The 21557-nt window shown below is 43.9% G+C and overlaps 1 protein-coding gene across 1 annotated transcript in view; it reads left to right on the top strand.

The window, feature by feature from the left end:
• Positions 1 to 21557, top strand: part of JMY (junction mediating and regulatory protein, p53 cofactor) — a 72798-nt gene that overhangs the window by 15008 nt on the left and 36233 nt on the right. Inside the window, exons 2-3 of the mRNA XM_054986701.1 lie at positions 14577 to 14750; positions 17901 to 18051. Of these exons, the coding sequence (XP_054842676.1) occupies positions 14577 to 14750; positions 17901 to 18051 (325 nt within the window). The remainder of the gene's footprint in view (positions 1 to 14576; positions 14751 to 17900; positions 18052 to 21557) is intronic.

Below are 21557 nucleotides of genomic sequence, written 5' to 3'. Positions count from 1 at the left end.
TGGCATATTTCTCCCCTTGAAACATGTTGGCCAAAGTATTTCCATAATCTTGCTTTACTTTGCTTAGCAAACTTTCAAGTTTCTTTGTGAAGGAGGAAGAGAGCCTCTGTATAAATTCTTCTCGAGGCTGATTCATGACTGCAACCATTTTTTTGTCCAGCAGGTGGTGCTAGATGGTGTAACTACGCAGTTCCAAAACCCACCATATCCTCCCCTTTTTAATTTATGTCCAGAAATTTATTAAGTCTCTGATATAAAAAGTTTTAAATCCTTGCCTTTAGGTGATTTACAGTCCAGGTTAGCCCAATAATGTAATGTGCTAAAATCGATTTTTTACAAAAACACTGTCGTGGTCTTTCTTTTAAAAAAAAGTTCAGTAAAGCAAGCTCAAAGTGAAAGGAGAGAGAATGAAGAAGATCTGGCAAAATTCCCAACAATTAAAAGAGCAGAATAAAATACTGGCTGAGTTCCCAAACTCAGTTCCTAATTATCAGTAACTTGCCGATCAGAGAGGAAATCCCAGTTATTTTATATCTGTCAGTAAGTTCCTGAATGCTAAGCTAATTAGCAGACATCTTTGTAGTTTTCCAGTGTTGAAATAATTTTCATCCTGAGCACAGATACAGGATACAAAATAAAACTTCGCAGTCTCTTGATGGTGGGGAAGGAGGAACAAATCACTTAAGAGAGAAAAAAAAATAAGGTCCTAGCAAGTCCAAAATCCAGAAAAGAGAGATAAAAAGATATTTGCTGACTTACTTGGCGTCCGCTGGCTTAACTGTTTCTTTGCTCGATGTTGTTGCGTTGGAGAAAACAGAAAGATCGTTAAGCCCCTAATTAAAAGCGCTCAAAAATCCTCTGATATTCCTCAGCACGCCTAGCTGAAACATCTCCTATCATTAGGAGATGGGCTTGGAGTTTACTTTCATAAACCAGCCTTCACAGAAACAGCCAGCGTGGGAGCACGCAAGCCTGTGTACTACTCTTCCGTCACCATGTTGCTTCTGACTGGGAATTTCTTGAGTCCATATATGTCACAGATTTTTGTAACTTCCAAATAAGCTGAAATGATTTTCTGATGTCACATACAAATGACAGTTTGCTTTCATCATCCTGAAATCCAGAGAAACCAATATGTTAACGTATCCACATTTGGATGTCACAACAAGTGGGAATTAATTCAGAGACTTTCTAAAAAAGATCTTCAATTTCAGCTCTGAAATCGAGGAGGGAGAAATTATGTGTCCAATTAAAAAAAACAGGCTTGAGCTCTTTAGTTTGTTCATTTTGTCTGATTAGGAGGTAAGCTACGGTTTAATCCTGGTTTGGCATCTGGGTTTATAGGCAAGAGAACAAATCATGGTTTGTTGTTTCATCTGATTTGGAGGTCATAATAAACTATGGCTTATTATTAAGGAGCCCCGTAGTGCAGAGTGCTAAGCTCTGCTCATGACCAGAGTTTGATCCTGGTGGAAGCCAGGTTCAAAAAGCTGTCTCAAGGTTGACTCAGCCTTCCATCCTTCCAAGGTCAGTAAAATGAGTACCCAGTTTCCTGGGGGTAAAGTGTAGATGACAGGGGAAGGCAATGGCAAACCACCCCATAAAAAGTCTGCCAAGAAAATGTCATGATGTGACGTCCCCCCATGGGTCAGTAATGACTTGGTACTTGCACAGGAGACAACTTTTACCTTTTACCTATTGGTTTTTGAAAACTTTGGCACTATTTTGTACCTGTAACCCCTATGAGCTAATTGGTTTAGCCCTGTAGGGTGGAGCCAGGCAGCTGAGGAAGAGGCCAGTTGCTAGGGAGCTTGATAACAAACGTGCTTTTTTCATTGTGAATCAAAGTGATGTGTGTGTGTTATATTTAGTTTGGTTTTGTTGGTGTTTGTATGGCTTATGGCTTCGGCTGGAAAAGCAATAAACATATTATTATTATTATATTTAGTTTGGTATTATTATTGAAATCATACTATTATTTCAGGGCTGTAATTCCCAAGAAGAGGACAGATGCTTGTGTTCCAGTTGCTTCATATCGGGAGGATTGTGGCAAAGGATTCACTTGATTGGATCCGTAAAGTTGAACTTGCTTACCATGAGTGGTTTCAAAGACAACTAGTACTTGACTGAACTTAAAAGACATTGTTAGTTGCAAGTTTGTTTTTTATTGTTCCTATGAGTTCAGTTAGAAAAATAATAGTTGTATTTGTTAAAAGGTTGATGTAAAGAAATTCTTACATTTGTGTTGAAAGTTTGCTTCCTACTTAGCCCCAAAGAACCCATACAAAGGAGGTTACATATTTTGTTTAGTTTTAATAAAAGGCTTTTTTAATTTTTTCCCCTTTGAACCAGTGTGGCTACCTAGAACTTTTGTGGTTAATTGGGAACAAGGAAGTCTTCTATATTCAAGCTCATGGATGAAGACAGGACTGTGTAGTACAAAAGACTTCCAAGGTTCATTCCTGTAACAAACCCCAACCCCATGATTTGTCATTATGCTTGATTGCAGCCATAGAGTATATGAAAGTGCGATTTAATCCACCCTTGTTGATACTGAGCATGAAATATGACTACTTGAATAAGGCAGTGAAACAAATCAAAAAGTAAATGTATATTGTTGTAGTGGTATAAGAGTGTTTTGGATTTGGATATGGAAAATCTATTTAAAATTCTTGTTCAGTTATTCAGCTTCCTGGTTGGTTTCTGGCAAGTCGCTCAACATCTGCATAAGGGTTTTATGAGAATAAAATGCCAGCCTCTCTGTAGTAATGGTGGGATACAGTAGCAGTTACTAATGATGATGATGACATAATTCAAGTGTAGTGCATCTGTCTTATGAGGAAACTATCTGGAGCAAACAATTGTCATAATACTCTAAAATACATATTTGACAAATTTGTTTGGCAGGTTTTAGAAGTATAGTTTTCCTGTTGTTGCTTTAAAATTTGTTTTTAAAAAATGCTTGTATATTATCCTTTCACTAATAATGTCAGAGATGGTGTACCATCATTAAAGGATAAAAATCTAACACAATATCTGACTCCAAATTAAAAATCTACCAGCACCAATAAAATAAACAACAAATAAACCCAGTTAACCATAAAATGGCAAAGCATCAGATAAACGCCATCTAAAGAGGGATACAGATTAATTAAAAGGCTTTTGAAACAGAAAAGGCTTTGGTAACAAAATAGAGAAAGTATCAGTTCCAGGGGGGAAAGGGATGATATTCCCAAGGTGGTGTGGAAAGTGCTATCAAGTCATAACTGACTTATGGCAACTGTATACGATTTTGAAGGCAAGAGCCATTCAGAGATGGTTTGCCATTGCCTGGCTCTGCATAGGGATCTTCAGCTTCCTTGATGGTCTCCCATCTAAATACTAACCAAGGCCAACACTGCTTAGCTTCCAAGACCTGATGAGATCAGGCTAGCCTGGGCCATCTAGTCAGGGCATTTCAAAGGTAGTATGGTATTTATTTATTTATGATACCCTGCCTTTTTTTGAGAGAGAAGGGATTTCTAGAAGACCCTGTTGTGAGAATTATAGTTGCTGCAAGTTTTCTCATCAGGAGATGTGGTCCTTCAACTATCAGCCTCAGGTCATGAAGAACTTTAAAGGTAATCATCGGCCCCTTAAAATGGACCTAGAAAAAATAAGCAACCAGCGAGGAGACTTCATGACTGATGTAATGTGGTCTTAGAGCTGCTGTAGCATAATGGTTTCGATGCAAATCAGCACTCTGCTGGTTCGAATCCCACTACTGCCATGAGCTCAGCAGGTGGCTTTGGATAAAGCACTGCTCTCAGCCCTAGCTTACCAGCTGAATTGTGGGGATACTAATAACACTGACTTTGTTCACTGCTCTGAGTGGGGCACTAATCTGTCTAGAAAAATGGTATATAAGCACAGTTGTTGTTGTTGTTACTGCCCCCCCATAACAAACTGGTGGCTGTATTTTGCACCAGCAGAAGTTCCCAGACTGTTTTCAGAGGCAGCCCTTTTACAATAATCTAGCCTTGAGGTTACGATAGCACGGATAAGAACAGTCAGATCAGATGTCAGCAGAAATGGGGATGACTTCCAAACTAAATACAGCTGGATTTTTTCCTCTGCTAGTATATTTATCTGTTATAACAGGTCCAATCAGATTTCAAAGTTAGTGGGTCCTTCAATAAAAGGCACATCTTATCAATAGTGGGGAGAACTATCCCATTCAGTACAGATACCTTGCCAGGCAGCATCCTCTTTGTCTTACCTGGATTGAGTTTCAGTTGATTTTCCCTCTTAACTACCACAGTCTGGCACTGTCTCATCACAAAAATGTCAGCGCCTGGCAATTTAGTCAAGGTGATATATAGCTGGGTGTGTTGTCATCAGCATATTGATATTATACCACTCCAAATTCATGTATGATCTGCTCCAGGGTTCTCACATAGATATTGAAGAACATAGGAGATAGAACCAAACCTTGTGGGGACTCCCCTTAACACACTGTAGGTTCCATGGTGACTATAGTAGATCAAGGCTCATCAGAGTAATGCCAATTCTTCAGGTTATTCAACTAATTAGGTGATTGTTGTGGGGGCTAGGGCGGGGCTTGTATGAAAAGCAGGGCTTTAGCTGATTTTTTTTCATGTTTCCCTTCTTCCCTTATCCCTATTCCACGTTGCATACTGTTTTATAAACTCCACTGAATTCCACAAGCAGCTAGTCACAAGGTACTGAGTGTTCTGGTTTGGGGGTGGGGAGGGAGGAGTAAAAAAAGACAAAAGCTCTGCTGTGTGTTCAGTGCTGGCCGGGCAGTTCTCTCCATAGTCGCCTCAGTTTTATTGAGACCTCTTTGAAGGATATAAAAACATTAAAATATTAAGTAGAATATTAAAATAATAAAAGTCAGGAAGAAAAATTATTATTTTAAAATGTAAACTTGATTATTTCTAATTGGTTGAATGCTTGGGTGGAGCCGATCACCATAACAGTTGTCTGGAAGAGTTTTCCACTAGTTGTTTTAAAATATTTATGAAAAAAATTGTAAATTGAATAGATTTTTGTTATAAAGTCAATAAGAGCTGGGGGAGTTCGCTGAAATGATTTTTCTTTTGTACTGCCACTTTCTGCTCCACTTTTAAAAGAGGAAAATTTCATGCCATAACTTGTGAGGTTTTTCCTACTACAGTAGTAGCATGAGTGGTTGCATTTACAAATTACAGTCGAAGTATGAATGATTGCATTTTTTGTGGAATGTTTAGTTACATTCTGGGCACTTTTACATTAAATTTTAGAAGTCCAGTTTCAGTTTGAAAACTGTTAAGTGAAATCTTGTCTCTCCTCTCAATACTGACTGTATAAAGTTTTTCAGTATGAAGAGTTAAACTGTCTGGTCATCAGTTTCCTAATCAGGATTGTAAAACCTGATTTGTTTTTATGTATATAGTCTGAGTCAGTTTATTAAAGATAACAACAGCATGGAGCAATAAAAATAAAGAGCTGTTCACCATTATCTGAGCAAGGTTTTGTATATACCTTACATTAAAGAGTCTACACTGAAAGTTTGTTCCATTTGTCACGATGCTATATTAGAACATGAGCATGCTTCACAAAATTTTTTAAACAAAGCTGTTTAATATTACCCTTTGTTTTGCACTTTTTGTGCCCTATGGGCTCCTAGCCAAGTTCTTGCAGGAGCATGCTCTAAGTTGAGGGATTACCACAGGTGACATTTGTCTGTCAGCAGAACAAGTCAGAGAACCGGTTGAGCTGGATGGTGGCTATAGGACCTTGTATAGCTGCAAGTCTTCTAACATGTTTCAACAGATGAGAGAGTCATACTGAGCTCTTATACCCTAGAGCAGACCTAGGAAGATCCAGCTAAGTCTCATCTTCCTTGGGCAGGGGTTTGTGTATTCCTTCAATGCTCTGAGACCTCTTGGTGGATCCTCCATTGTGTTTCACAGATGAGGCTCCGTGATTGTAATCTCTGAGATAGTTGGGTGGACAGCTCTTCAGAGGGTTCTAGAAGAGCATTTGGGGGCTGTACCCCCAGGAGGGTGCTGATTCTGGTATTTGGGTTCAGAAGAGCTGTTTTCCCTCCCAGACTGTTCATTCCTGATTGTGGTTGCTATCTTGGCCAAGCTACATGAGTCATCCACAGTTGTCTCATCCTTGTAACTATGACTGTGTAAAGGTCTGGTCTGGACATCACAACAGAGTCTGTATCTGGCTTGCTAAATAAAGATACCCATATTTTCCTACTTAAGAAATTGAAGTTTCTCCATTAGACATTTTTCTGATTTAAGAAGAATAAAATGTAAGGGCCTGATCCACTCACTGGAAATGTGAGGCTGCTGCATGTTCTATTAAGCCTATTGAAGCCTTCTGTTTTGTAACAGCTCTGGGTTCATGTGTGAGAAGAAGGAGCAGGCAACAGGGTTCTGTTGAGGTCTATGGCCACTCCTTTATGCATAGGCAAATACATTTACATGAAAATTGATTTTGCTGAATATTCCCACTATTTCTTTAGTGTGATCTCTCTTTCACAAATAATTCAGCCTCTCAAACTACTGTTAACAAATTATTCATAATCTTTAAACTGTAGGTTTGGGATGGACAAAAAAAGTGTATTTCTTTATGCGATGCATAATTAATGTGCGGTGCTCACTGCCAGGGGTCATTTCATACAAAAAGAGCTGCAGAAACTCATTAGCATATGCCATGCCCCTTGACCAGGCCGAAATGGCCGGGATTCGGCTGCTGCCAGAGGGGGGAGTGTTCCCCCACCTGGCAGTGGCCCGATCAGGGACATTTTGGCCCCAGTCCAGCCCAAAAGGGGCCCGAAATTGCTCAAAATGGCCATTTGGGGCACATTTTGGCCTGCATCAAGCCCAAAACAGCCCAGATTGGTTTGGTGCCAGGCAGGGGAGGGGTTCTCCGCCAGGCACCAACGCAGTCTTGGCAGTTTTGGCCTTGATCCCGGCTGAAACGGACCCCAAATGGCCAAAAATGGCCATTTGGACCTGGATCAGGGCTGAAACAGCCCGGACCAAGTCAAGGCTGTGCAGAGGAGGGTTCCCCCACCCGGCACCGACCTGATCCCGGCTGTTCCGGCCCCAATCCCAGTGGAAAAGGGGGCAAAAGGGCCCAAAATGGCCATTTTGGGCCCGGATCGGGGCTGAAATGGCCAGAACTGGGTCGGTGCTGGGCGGGGGAGGCTTCTCCAACCGGCACCGACCTGATCAGGATGGTTTTCCCTGATTCAGGCCGAAATGGGCCCAAAACGGCCAAAAATGGCCTTTTGGGGCCTGTTTTGGCCCGGATCGGGGCCTAAACAGCTGGGACCGGGTCAGTGCCAGGCGGAGAAGGCTACCCCCACTGCCGAAGGCTGCCCAAAATGGCCATTTTGGGCCCGTTTTGGCCTAGATAAGGGCCTGAACGTCCGGGATCGGGTTGGTACCGGGCAGGGGAGCGTTCCCCCAACCGGCACCAACCCGATCCAGGCCGTTTCGGCCCCAATCCAGGCCATTTTAGCCCCAATCCAGGCCTAAATGGCCCCAAATTTTTTAGTCCAGTGGGTGGGGCCACCTTACTGTTGGGGGGATTACCGGAATGGCGTTCTGGTGCATTCCCCCTCCAAATGAGCCCTGCGGGTAAGTCCCTAGGAGGGTATTAAGCATGGTCGCTGAATGTTTGGAAACAGTACTTTTCTGCATGCCTGTTGTTGGGGATAGCAACAAGGAGTGGTTTTGGCCTCTGTGCCCCTCCTTCTGGCTATTCTGGGCCATCTGGTTAGCCATTGTATGCTGAACTGGAAGAGCTGTTTGTCTGAGCCAGCATCTTATGTTCTTCTTAATTTGTGAAGTCAGCAAAAAAGTAACAAACAGAAAAGTGCATATTTATCAAATAAATGAAGTGCAGAATAAAGAACACAGCAAATTGCAAATACTACAATCCAAAAATAATTGTTAGCAAGAGATTATACATATGTACATAACATATATGCAAGGTATCCGGATCAGAAGACAGGTTGGTTTAGAGCAGACAATTAACAATTAACAATGAGAACAGCGAAATTGCAATTAGTTCATGATAGTTCATGTGTGGGTGGTACTCCAAATAAATCCTGCAGAGTAACTCCGTTCAAAGAGCCAACGGGTTTATGCTCGCATCATGTGACATCCCCGTTTCACCAGCCAGAGCTTCCTCAGGGCAATAATCTGTAACAAAATAATATAAAACATTCCACACAGCACTTGCACCCACATAAACGCAAACTCCAAGGTGGAGCATAAAGGTATACTTACTAAGAGCCACACACAAAGGAATTTATAAAGTATATCGCCAAACCAACAAAACTGGATACGAACACAGCCACAATGGGAGTAGTCCGACAGGCTAATTCGCGTTGGTAAAGCAATTAACGGCAATTTAGACATACTGGAACCTTAAAAGAGCAGTGAGCCTAAGCAAATCAACAGGTGAATTTATCTGACAGGGTCAACTATGGTTTGCTAGAGGAAGCGGGAGAGGGAGAGACCAATGGGGCTTCAATTGTGCTGGTTCTGATACGTGACAAGTGCTCCTGAATTCGCACCCTTAGGGGTCTGGTGGTGCAGCCTACATAACACAAATTACAACTGCATTGGATGATGTATACTACATTTTGTGTCCTGCATGTGGAAAAAACTAGGGAGGTGCGTGCAGCCCTCAGAGCTGGATGTTGTATGTCTTCCAGTCCAACCATCAAGCCACAGACATTACAGTCATCGCAACGATGATGCTCATGCGGTAAATCGTGACGTTGAGTGCTGCTCCTGAATTCAGATCTGATTAGTATATCCCTGATGTTCCTAGAACGACGGTATCCTATAGCTGGTGGAGTCTCACACCCGGGGATTCCCCTAACCAAGTGCCAGTGGCATTTGATGATTCTATTTATGCTTGACGACATTGAAGTAAAGTCAAACGCCCACTTCATTCTGGTGTCCGCCTCTCGGGTTCTTTGGGTCAGGAGGTCCTTGCGTTGAGAATTAAAGGCTCTCCTCCTAGCCGAGGCGATATATGCTGGTGGATAGCCTCTCCCAGAGAAAGCACGATCCAGAATATCAGAATTACACTGGTAGTGTTGTATATGTGTGGAGTTCCGACGGATACGTAAGTATTGACCCTGAGGGATATTTTTTCTTAAGATGTCCAGGGTGAAAAGAATCAAAATGTAAATATGAATATTTGTCTGTGGCTTTCCTGAAAGGTCTTACTGCCAATGTGGTACTAGTGTTCTTGTAAATGACCACATCTAGATAGCTTACACACTGCTCGTCCCCCTGCCAAGTATACTTGATATTCACGTCTAGTTGATTCATCCATTCAAGCAAAGGTCTGACCTGATGTCCATTGGTCAGCACCATGATGATGTCATCAATGTATCTGCGATAGAATATAATATCCTGATGGAAGGGATTAACCTCCGGGTGTAGAATATGGTCGCTCTCTAGGCAGGACATGAACAGATTGGCTACACAAGGGGCTGCAGCGCAGCCCATCGCCACACCCTTAACCTGATAGTAAAAAATATCATCAGACTTAAAATAATTTCTCTCTAGGATGATATCCAATAGGCTGAGTAGAAACGGTGTTGATGGCCTCTGGGTAGTACGAGTGTATAGAGCTGTTTCTACTGTCCGCCTCGCTTCATCATGCGGAATTGACGTGTATAAAGAGCACACATCAGCGGTAACCCGAACGGCACTTTCAGGAATTACTAGGTTCTCAATGAAATTGATTAAGGAGGTGGTGTCCTTTAAATAAGCCATAATGTTTTGAACTAGGGGTTGCAAATGATGGTCAAGGTATAGAGACAGGGGTTCCAGCGCTGAATTGGACCCCGATATAATGGGTCTCCCTGGGGGTGGAAAACCGGACATGTACCTTTGGTAGTAAATAGAATACAGGCGTTCGGGGGTTGTTGGGGGGATTACCAGAATGGCGTTCTGGTGCGTTCCCCCTCCAAATGAGCCCTGCGGGTAAGTCCCTAAGTGGGTATTAAGCATGGTCGCTGAATGTTTGGAAACAGTACTTTTCTGCATGCCTGTTGCTGGGGATAGCAACAAGGAGTGGTTTTGGCCTCTGTGCCCCTCCTTCTGGCTTTTCTGGGCCATATGGTTGGCCATTGTATGCTGAACTGGAAGAGCTGTTTGTCTGAGCCAGCATCTTATGTTCTTCTTAATTTGTGAGCAGCATATAAAATAAATATAATTTTTGACACACTTTTGTTTTTAGAGGAAAAGGCTTTGATGGGAGTAAAAACATTGCAGAATAAAAATTAGGAGAGATATAATTCCTTCTGATAAAATACTTGGTGGTCCCATGTAAACCAGTCAGGCCTCAAAGGAAGACCACCCAGAGACAAACTATATGTTTCTATACACTGGTGGGGATGGGGAGGACTCCCCAGGCATGTAAGAAATTACTATTTTTTAGGGGGAAAAGACACTTCTCCCTTGCAACCCGCTGCTGCATGTGCAGAATCCTGTCACAGGATCAGAATGATGGGCTTAAAATGACTTAAAGTGATGAAAACAAGCTACTGAAGAACCATCTTGCCCTAATAGGGAGGAGACAGACACACAGGTGAACTACCTCCACCCAGCTTCTCAGTGATTCCAGCGAGGAGGTTTATTCCTCTCCAGTGAGGAGGTTTATTCCTCATCCAGGCTACTTAAAGACTATTTTGTCCAGTTGCCACCAGAGGACAACTTAAGAACCATATTACCCAGAGGAGGAAAGAGAGAAGACAGAAGAACCTGGTGAGAGCTGTCCATGGTCAATTCCCAGTAATTCTAGCTGAGGTAGCCCCTCCCTCACCACTTGCCATCACAGAGCTCCTTAAGAATCATTTTGGCCTGAGAAGAAGAGAGGGCAGAACAGCTTGTTGTCATGTAACCTGAATGAAGACAACAGTGTGAAAAGAAAGCATTTATCAGAACTTCAAAAAAGGAGCACATTGTGAGATCATAAGAAGATGATGTATTATATGTTTCATTAGCTTATATATTACAAGAATTGTATATTCTCAAAAATTAAAAATGCTCTTTGCAGTTCTCCTTGAACTCTCCTTGAAAAGAGCACTACGTTTTAATACTGTCCGAGGCCCGGCGCAGCGGCCTCGGACTGGTGCAGCGGCCTCGGACTGCTGCCGCCCCCGCCCCTCCCCGGATGGAGACCCCTGCCCCACTCACCCAGCAGCGGAGGCCGAGGAGGGGCCAAAGGCCGCGACGTTGGTGGGGAGCCGTTGCACCCGCACGGGCCCACCGAGCGCTGCCGCGCCGCCGCCGGGAGCTTCGCCGGGAGCTTCGGGGGACAGGGTGGCCAGCAGCGCGGGAAGACACTGAGGAGCGCGGCCAGCAGCGCGGCCGCGGTGGGGAAGCCCCGCCAAGGGGGAAGGCCACGGCTGGCCAGGCAGGGCCACGCCGGGCCGCCAGACGCCGGCACAGGCGCACCCGGCCAGCATGGGCGGCGGCCAGAAGCAGCAGGGCAGGGGAAGGGGCAGGCCCGTCCAAGATTGGCGAGCCACCCAGGAGGCGGCTGGCCCGTCCAAACCAGGACGGGAGGGGCCAGGAGGCTTGCCCATCACGGGGAGGGAAGGTGACAGGCCAGAGGATGAGGGAGGCGGGGCAACCCCACAAACGACTCCCCAATGGGCTAGGGGGAGGTGGGCACAGTGGGCGTGGCCACAGGTGGTCCAGGTGGTGGGGCTGACATTGGGTGGAGGCACTTGGGAGAGGGGGTGGAGCTGAAAGGGGGAGGAGGATTTAAGGAGGCTCTGGAGGCAGGCCGAGGAGGAGGTTGCTAGTTGGAGCGTGGCTGACACTGCTGAAGGAGGTCGAGCTGCCCTGAGAGTTAAGGCGCAGCTGGCCTGGGTGGAGCCAAGTGCTGACCGGCCTGCCGGTTCAGACAAGGGCCGCCCGTGGGTCTGAGGCCGCCTGGGAAGGAGCCTCTGCCTGCTAGGGACCTGCCCACCCTGCTAAGGCGCCCAGAACGGACCCGCCGGGACTGCACCGTCCAGACCCATCGTTGCCACCGCCAGGGGGCGCCCCACGGCGTGACAAATACTAAATAAGGAACAATTTCTTATGTAATTAAGGAACTGGTGTCAAGCCTAGTTGTATACGTGTTGATTGTGGTAGAAAGTGCCATGAAGTGGTAGCCTTATGATGACTCCTGCTGAGGTTTTAAAGGCAAGAGACTAAGAGCCAAGCTACAAGTGATACCTTACACAGGTTGAACACTTGTCAGCTTCCCTCAAGTTTTGATGGGAAATGTAGGCGTCCTGGTCTTGCAGCTGTAATGGAGAGCCAAGCTGTAAAACCGGGACGCCTACATTTCCCATCAAAACTTGAGGGAAGCTGACAAGTGTCCAACCTGTGTAAGGCGTCACTTGTAGCTAGGCTGTAACGGAGGTGGTTTGCCATTGCTTGTCTGCATAGCAACCCAGGTCTTCCCTGGAGGTCTCCCAAGTACTAACCAAGGCCAACACTGCTTATTGTACAACACCTCTGGCTTTCAGCATGTCATGTTTCCTTAGAGCATATTCAGTCCCTTTCAGGTGGTTGTTTGGCTTTTTTGTCTTTCTTTTATTTCATATTTTATGCAGAATATATTTATATTGTCTGCAGGTGGCCTTGTTATGCTGCTTTTGTGTTCCTAAGAGGAGGTAGTCTTTTTACTATGAGGAGAGGTGAAGAGGGCATTCCTTCCCCTACTATCATCAAAGATGAAAGGAACTAACCTAGATAGTGTGAGGAGTTGGGTGAACTCCAAATCTCCTCCTTTATTGTTTGTTTTTTTGCAGATCAAGCTGTGTAGCAGTCCCAAATTGCTACTGACCCCTGGAATGCTGTAGCAGTTTAGGAATTGGTAATGCTGCATGTGGAGGGAAGGCTATAACTCTGCTCCCTGCATTGCTCTGCTCAGGTTGTGAGTTGCCCCGCCTGGGGTGGGGGGAATCCTCCCAATATCTTACTACTCCATTGACAAAATGAGCTTTCCTCTTACCAAACGAGCCTTCCTCCAATTTAAGTGGAAGTGTTGGAGGCAGTTTCCTTAGGATGGTTGAATCCACCCCACTGTTGTCCCATCACTACCTCTTTCCCTCCTTACAGCGATTGTTTTGGAAATAATGGAGGCTGAGACAAGTTGTGCCTTGTTACATATTTCTACATCACCTTAATTTGTAATGATCTTCTACAGCAGGTAGGATACACTTCTGGGTAGTAGTGTATGCGAGAGAGATCTTTGGGTAAGAGTGGACTGTAAATTAAATATGAGCAGTCAGTGTGATACAGTGGCAAAAAAACCAAACTCAGTCTTCGGTTGTATCAAAACGGCCATTGCATCAAAATTGCAGGAGGTCATAGTCCCTCTCTATACTGCCTTGGTCAAGCCATACCTGGAGTACTGTGTGCAGTTCTGGAAGCCCCACTTCCAAAAGGATGTGGACAAAATTGAGTGGGTGCAGAATAGAGCGATGAGGATGATCAGGGGTCTGGAGACTGATCCCTATGAGAAAAGGCTGAGGGCCTTGGGAATGTTTAGTTTGGAGAAGAGGAGGTTGAGGGGGGACATGATTGCTCTCTTTAAATATTTGAAAGGCTGTTATGTGGAGGAGGGCAAGGAGCTGTTCCAGTTGGCAGCAGAGGGTAGGACCCGAAGCAACAGGCTTAAATTACATGCAGAAAGGTACTGGCTGGATATTAGGAAAAAAATTTCATAGAGTAGTTCAAAGGTGTGGAATCTGCTGCCTAGGGAGGTGGTAAGCTCCCCTTCACTGGCAGTTTTCAAGAAGAGGCTAGATAAATATTTGTCAGGGATGCTTTAGGTTCATCCTGCATTGGGCAGGGGGGAGGACTAGAAGGTCTGTATGACCCCTTCCAACTCAGTATAACAGAAGAATTAACATGTAGCACGATGAAAAAGAATTAAATACTTTAAGTCCAGCGACACTGGAACACCTTTACCATCTGCTTCCTACATATTTGAGTGGACCTGGAGATAAAATTATTTTTGTCCCTTCTTAATTTTACAGTTCCAAGCAAACAAACACCTTGTTAGCGCTTCCAATTTATATGCATACAATTGATTATTTAATGAACAATAAGCAGAGATTTCTTGTAAATAGCTGAGATGTTATATTTCTGAAAATATGCTAAGTTCTAGAATCTTCCTGAATCTATATATCAATAGAAGTATGAAATTGCCAAAAAGAGAAGAAACCGCAAGCAGATGAAGGGCATAGTAATTGAGGATGTAAGAGTCTGGATTGGAGCAGAACAGATATGCAAGGCTGAAATCAAACCTTTGTACAGTTGCTTGTGTACAAGTTATTGATGACATTGCAGCTTAGATGTGTAACTCAGTGAATAATTGAAGTGTAACTAATGTCAATACTATTAAAAGTGTTAACATGACTAACATTAGTAACAAATATTAGTCAATCAATATCTGCTTTTGCCTTGATAACAAAAAAATATGAATGTGTACTGATATATTGTTTTGCTTGATTTTTGTGTGTGTGTGTACAGCTCCTGGAAAAACATAAGAATACAGAAAGCATGGTAGAACTGCTTGAATTGTACCAAATGGAAGATGATGCATATAGTAGTCTTGCTGAAGCCACCACGGAACTCTATCAGTACTTATTGCAGCCATTCCGAGATATGAGGGAACTTGCAATGCTCAGGAGACAGCAAATAAAGGTACAAACCTCTACAAACCTTAAACAATGAACATATGAGAGAAAACATAATCTAATCACTTTTGAATTGCTTTGTAATATTTATATCTCTGTAACGTAAGTATAGTTCATTGCTCCTCCAAATTATTCCATCCTACAGCTGAAGCTTCTATGTGCAGCATTTCTTCCTGCAGACTCCCATCTTTCATCAGCATTCCTCTGGCTCATATAAAGGGTAATGCATTCCTATAGCCACACCCATCGGGCATCAAGAGGGTCATACTTACAGCTGCTTTCATTGCATTGTCTCGTTTTGAAGAATCCACCCTGTTAAAGGAATTTTCTTATAGCCGTATTGATTTTGACCAAACCTTTCTAGACCCTACATTCTAACTAAACTTTGGTTCTACTGAAAGGCATGCTGGGATGAGTCTTGGCTGCCTCCCTCCCTTTACACGTCCTTTCACCTACATGTAATGGCCTTGCAAAATTAGCAATTCAGTCAAAGATAATGGGAGATGGAGACGATCCAGAGTGCCATGATTTACAACAGGAGATGGCCTCGAGAGTGTCTAGATGTTGCGTCTTTGATTTCTCAGTACTTCTCTTATTGTCTCCCGAATGTACCCCTCTTGGTATGCAAAAAGGTGTCAAGTATAAGACTTAAGAGACCATAGTGCCTATCAATCTTTTAAAAAATTCTGAATAGGTGTGTGTGCATTTTTGTAGAAGTAACTTGATATTCTAAATAGCTTTTCCTATGGCTTGTTTGTAAGAAGGTTATATAAGCTAGTGGACATGCCCTGTGTGGCATGCATGGTCAGAGATTTCTGCTGTTCATCCGTTTATTTGGGTCTTTTGATTCTAATCAATTCTTTATTTTGCCAACATTTTTGCCTTGGTTAATTGGGATGCTGAATCCTGTTTGGGACCTCCCTCTATTGGGATATTGTTGAGTCTCCTCTCACACACCGTAACAGTTCAGTAGGCTGGATTTATGCTGCGAGACTGAATATAAATCAAATTCCCAGGAGCTTCTCTATATCTTTTGAATATACCAAATAAAATGTTTCTTTGATCCACTCTTTAAATCTGTCATGACATGGATTGTCTGAGAAAGATATTTTTTTAGGAAGCCTGTCTGCCAATGCCTATGTTAGGATTTTGGTATAAAAATGTGTGTGCAGTTGGGATATTTGTGTGTCCTTTTAATTTAATGGAAGAGGAATTCTTCACCCACAAGTGTATGTGGGAGGCTATGGAAGATGGAACAGCTGCTTCCACAACCATCAGCCTCAAATCTCTTCCTTCTCTCCCGCCCCCAGTGCCATGTAGCTTAAAAGAGTTTCCTTTGAAACTTTTTTTCAGTCAAATGTGCTCCACCCCACAAAAATTGTAAAGTTTTTGTGTGTGTAGAAAGGGGTGGGGGGGAAAGGAGCACTTGCGAATAATTTTGAGCTGAAAAATAGCCTGGGAGAAAGAGGTAAAAAGCCTCTCCTCTCCACCACTGGTTTTCTGCTTGAAATTGTCATTGGGATCCTAGAAGAGATGAAAATATATGATGATTATGCTTTTCGTGGATAGATTATTTAAGGAACAATTGTAGTCTACTGAACTGGTATTCTAGTAAAAGTACAGCACTAGTTTAAAAAAAAAGGTTGAATCCCAACTAAAGAGCCAGTTTGGTGTAGTGGTTAAGAGCACGGGACTCTAATCTGGAGAAACAAGTTTGATTCCCCATTCTTCCACTTGAAGCCAGCTGGGTGAGCTTGGGTCAGTCACAGCTCTCTCAGCCCAGCCACCTCACAGGATGATTGTTGTGGGGATAATAATAACATACTTTGTAAGTATGTTATTATTATCTCTGAGTAGGTGTTAAGTTGTCCTGAAGGGCGGTATATAAATCTGTTGTTGTTGTTATTCTGCTAGTGCAAGGATTTCTACCCATGCAGTTGATTTTCCTGTCACCTGCCTTTCATCACAGCCTGAAATGCCCTCAGAGGTGCTGCTCCTATGGCAGATGCATCTCTGGAGGGCATTTTAGGCTGCTGTGAGAGGGGGGGGAAATATGTACTGTGGGCAGAAATCCTTATACCCACAGAAATATTTAGGAAATACCTAGTCTAGTGTTCCAGAAACCAGAGCTTCAAACCTAGGGGTGTGCGCTTCTGGTATCCGATTCGGGTAAAATACTCGAATCGGACCCGATTTGGAAAGCCTCGTTATTTCCGAATCAGGGCTAGCATGCTGGCCCCGATTCGGAAATACCAAAACAAAGCTTCCCGAAGGATTTGTAATGCTTTGGGAAGCTTCGGGGGCCCCGGGGGTTAAGTTCAAAGGGCCCTGTCACAAGCAGCAGGGCCCTTTAAACTTTTCCATTCCCATCCTTTCCTCCCCACCTCCACTTACCTGGCACCGGCTGGAGGAGGAGGTTCTCTTGTCTCCCCACTGGCCTCCGGCGGTGCCAGCCAGCTGTGCCAGTGCGGTGCTGGCAGCAGGGAAGGCCCTCTCTGCTGGCCAGCCGCGGCGACAGCAGGGAAGGCCCTCTCTGCCGGCCAGCTACGGCAGGGGAAGGGAAGGCCTTCTCCGCTGGCCAGCTGGCCAGCACAGCATTGGTGGCTGAAGCTTGACCAGGTAAGTGAGGTGGGTGGTGGGGGGATGGGGTTAAAGGGGGGGAGTTTAAGGGTGGGGGTGGCCCACCCTGTCACTTCAGTATGCTCCGAATCTTTACGGAACATCCCAAAGCGACAGCTTCAGATTTCAAGTTTTTTTCTGAAGCTTTTCCACACTTTGGGTAAACCTGAAACGGAAAACCCGAATATTTTTCAGGTGCACACTCCTATTCATACCATGTTTCTCCCCTTCTTCATTCCTGAGCTTTCTTTCCATTAATTGGTTACATATAATATGAAAAAGCACATGTTCATCTGTCTCTTCCTTCCAGTTACATTCCTCAGATATTTTTTACCATCTCATGATTTTTATAGTGTGTATCTGTTTGCAGTTTGCCTGTGCTTGCTGAATTTAAAACTTTCTGTTTGCAAAGTGGTGAGTTTTGCAACAGTAAGTAGAATACTTTGCGGAACACTATGTTTATGCTTTAAACTAATAAGCTCCCTTTGAAGGTTTCTTTTAATTTAGCAGTGGACATAACAAATCAATCTATTTCTAGATTTCTATAGAGAATGATTACTTAGGACCAAGAAGAATTGAAAGTCTACAGAAAGAAGATGCAGATTGGCAGCGGAAGGCCCACATGGCTGTACTTTCTATTCAAGATCTTACTGTGAAGTACTTTGAAATAACAGCTAAAGCACAGAAAGGTAATAGATTTCTGCTACTTCACATTTTTACAATCAGAGGTTTCATTTATTAGGGACATGACTCTAGAAAAAATTTGTTGTGGTTTTGGATCTAGGGCTGTTGAGTAAAATGTTTAATGTGATTGGGTAGTTTTCTGGTGGGGCATTGCTGGGTTGGGGTCAAAATTTGTTAGGTTTTTTTCTTTTTGTTCTCATGATTTTTGTGACCTTTTCAATCAGGAAGGGGAGGGGGGATCAACTGGAAGCTCTAGGGCAGTTGTTTTTGCAGTTAATTGCACAGAACACAGTTGCTCTAATCTAAAGAACCCCCAAGTTTCAAGCAGATTGAACAAAGGGGGCAATTTTGCAGACCCCCCAAATAAGGTCCCTCTTTGTGCAGCTGCACTAAGTTCTCTCTACTAATTCCTGAAACGGCCATCAAACAGCAGCCAGCAGGAGAGCTCCAGCCGGTCACCAGCATTAAAAAAAAAAGCATTTGTTTCGTTCCCCTACTCTTGACAGTGATTAACAGTATTTTTTTAAACTCTGCATTTTCCTTCCTTCATTTGTTATAGTTTGTTGTTTGGTTCCTTTCTAAAAGTGAGGAAGGCTTCTGTTGCATGCCTCCTCTCCCACAGCCATTGTTGTACTTTCACTATTCTCTTTGGAAGACTTCCAGGGAGGCTGGAGTTCTTTGTTAATCAAATGTCATCAAAATTTCAGTGGAGTGTCTTCTGCCTGTCCTCCAAAGAACCCTCAAGTTTCAAACAAATGGGGCAAAGCATTCAAATTCTATGGGCCCCTGAGCAAGTCCCCCCAGCCATCATTGCACTTGCATGATTCCCTATGGGGGACTTCAAAGAACCCCCAAGTTTCAAGCAAATGGGGCATGGCATTAGAATTCTGAAGGCCCCTTAATAAGCCAAGGCTTTTCTAATTTCACAAGGAAAAAAGTATATCTCCAGGCCACAAGAAGGGGGGAAGAAGAATGGCAACTCTCTGCAGCCTGGGATTGGCTGGGAGTGCGCTTTTCTCTTTCCTTACAGCGATCTGGTTGGGGGGAAGAAATTCAGTACAGATTCAAAGTGAAATGCGAGCTCATGCTGCCTTTCTGGTAAATGCTGGAACTGAAAAAAAACCCAACTAATTTCATGAGGGTAGGGTTTTGTGACTACCAAGCAGCCACAACAGGGTTTCCATTCCAGGGAGTCACAGATAGGACCCAGAAACAGTTATTTTTGTGGTCTTTTAATTTATTAGGGGCATGACTCTAGAAAAATTTTGTTATAGTTTTGGATCTAGGGCTGTTGATCTAGGGCTGTTTTTGTGATCTTTATGGCTCGTGATTTTTATTATGCATACCTCCATTGTTTATACCTTATTACTGTGCCTTTGATCACTGGTGGTGGTTTATATATATATTTCTATGGCCTTCTTAATTAAATACCAAGTATAATATCTCCAGTTTGCTCTGAGTTGATAGCAAATTGAGAAAAGGAGCTTCTGGGTATGAGCACCATTATTATACATGTCATCCATTTTGTGCTCTGAGGTGGAGGGTGATGCTCATCTGTCCATCAAGGAAGCAGGACTAAAATTATTCCAGAATTCCTGTCTCCTGGATAGAGGCACCCATTTCTTCAGTTCATTTCCTGCCTTGTCAGGAAGACAAGGCTTTTAGTAGAAACTGCGTAACAAGGCTTTTACAACTTAACAGAAGACTTCTAAGATTTCTGCTTTTACTCCTTTCTTTTTCATTTTTAACTCCTCTCCCCCTTTGCTTGCTTATCTTTCTCTCCTCCCCCCCTCTTCCTTGAAGGAGTGGCACAGCTAAGGCAATGGAGGAAGCAGAGATTTTCAGTGAAGCCTTAGATGGCTTTATCTCCAAGGAGGATGGGGACCCCCTTTCCCTCCCTAAAGTGGTAGGAAGGGATTACTCCCTGATATAGACGAGCAAACAAAGACCTGCAGAAGAGTGGCCAGCTTCAGACAAGCAAAAGTGGTGGGAAGAACAAACTGCACAGTTTGATGGCACTTTGGAAGACATCTCTTCAGTGGCTGCTAATTTTGGTGGGAAGAACCTCCACACCAACAAAAATGACAGATGTTTGGTGTTTGCAGCCACAGTGGAACAGTCAGAGAGACAGAATACCACCTCGGACCAAAGTAGACATGTCTCTCTTTCCTCCCAGATCCCATTTTCTGGATGCCCTAGGGTTGCCAAGCCCCTGGTGGGGGCAGGGAATTTGCCACCCCCAGGTCTTGTTGCCCACTGCTGCTTCCAGCAGTGGAGTGGAGAGAACCCTCAAGTCAAAGTTGACTTATGGTGAGCCCTGGTGGGGGTTTCATGGCAAGAGACTAACAGAGGTGATTTGCTGTTGCTTGCCTCTGCAACCCTGGTCTTTGCTGGAGGTCTCCCATCCAGTTACTAACCAAGGCCAACCCTACTTAGCTTCTGAGATCTAATGAGACCAGGCTCAGTAATGGTAGAAAAATTGAAAAGAAAAATAAAGACTTGTCTACTTACAGGAAGTTCTTATCATAGAGTTGTGACAATCACTAGAGTTACCTGGAAGCAAGAAGTGTAACTCTAGGAAATACTATACAGTAAAGCTGCAAGTTCTTCCCATACTTCCAGGTAGCTCTGGGCATTGCCAGAACTTTATGATAAGATCTTCCTGCAAGGAAACTAGGCCCTATTTTCCTTTTTAATTTTTCTCTTGGGATACAGCCCCCCCCCCCAACTAAGGCGAGGTCCCCTGGGGCCCAAACGGGGCCTTTTTTCTCATGCTGAGAATGACATCATTCCCTGTGTGCTCTGGAGCTCCTGTTCCCATTCCCCTAATCTTTCCCACCCTCTGGCCAAGTAAGAGATGGCGGGGGACCATGGCTGGGAGCGGGGGATTCCCCACCCTGACTGGGGGACTGTGAACCATACCCACAACCCTTTTGCCAGTTACCTGGCATTGCCTGGAAACCCTAGGATGCCCCCAAGATGTAGCAAGTTGGCTAAGACAAGCTATGTTGGAGGAGTTTAAGTCCCCCTTCCCATGCAGGAGCTGGAAAAGAAACTGGTCAAACTCCTCTTTCAGATCTTGTTCTCCACCATCCCTTAGATTATTCAGACAGGAGCAGGGAGAATTCCTTGGGTGCAGGGCGGACCACAGGATGTAGGCTGTGGTTGACTATGGTGAGGCAAAAATCTGTAGTAGTGAGAAAGGCAGGTGATAAATAACAAAGAAAATAAATAAACAACTTGACATGGGTTTCTTATTAACTTGGCCAAGAGTAACTTGAATCCATCACAATGGCTAGAGCACCTGGGAGTCATAATAAACTCTTCCAGAAGCAAACTCTGTCTATTAGAGAAAAAGATCCAGAAGATCTCTGGTATGGCAAGACAACTGATAAAGTTCAGGTTGTCAACCTTAATGACTCTGGTGAGACTTCAAGGCCTAATGATTGCCTGCATGGACTTGTTACTGTTACGTACAAAATTTGCACCTTTGTGGGTCGTTTTCCCTTTT

This window comes from Eublepharis macularius, chromosome 8, assembly GCF_028583425.1.
Source record: "Eublepharis macularius isolate TG4126 chromosome 8, MPM_Emac_v1.0, whole genome shotgun sequence".
Classification (NCBI taxonomy): Eukaryota; Metazoa; Chordata; class Lepidosauria; order Squamata; family Eublepharidae; genus Eublepharis; species Eublepharis macularius.
The sequence above is the reverse complement of the archived record's forward strand: the minus strand, read 5'-3'. Positions and strand labels throughout refer to the sequence as shown.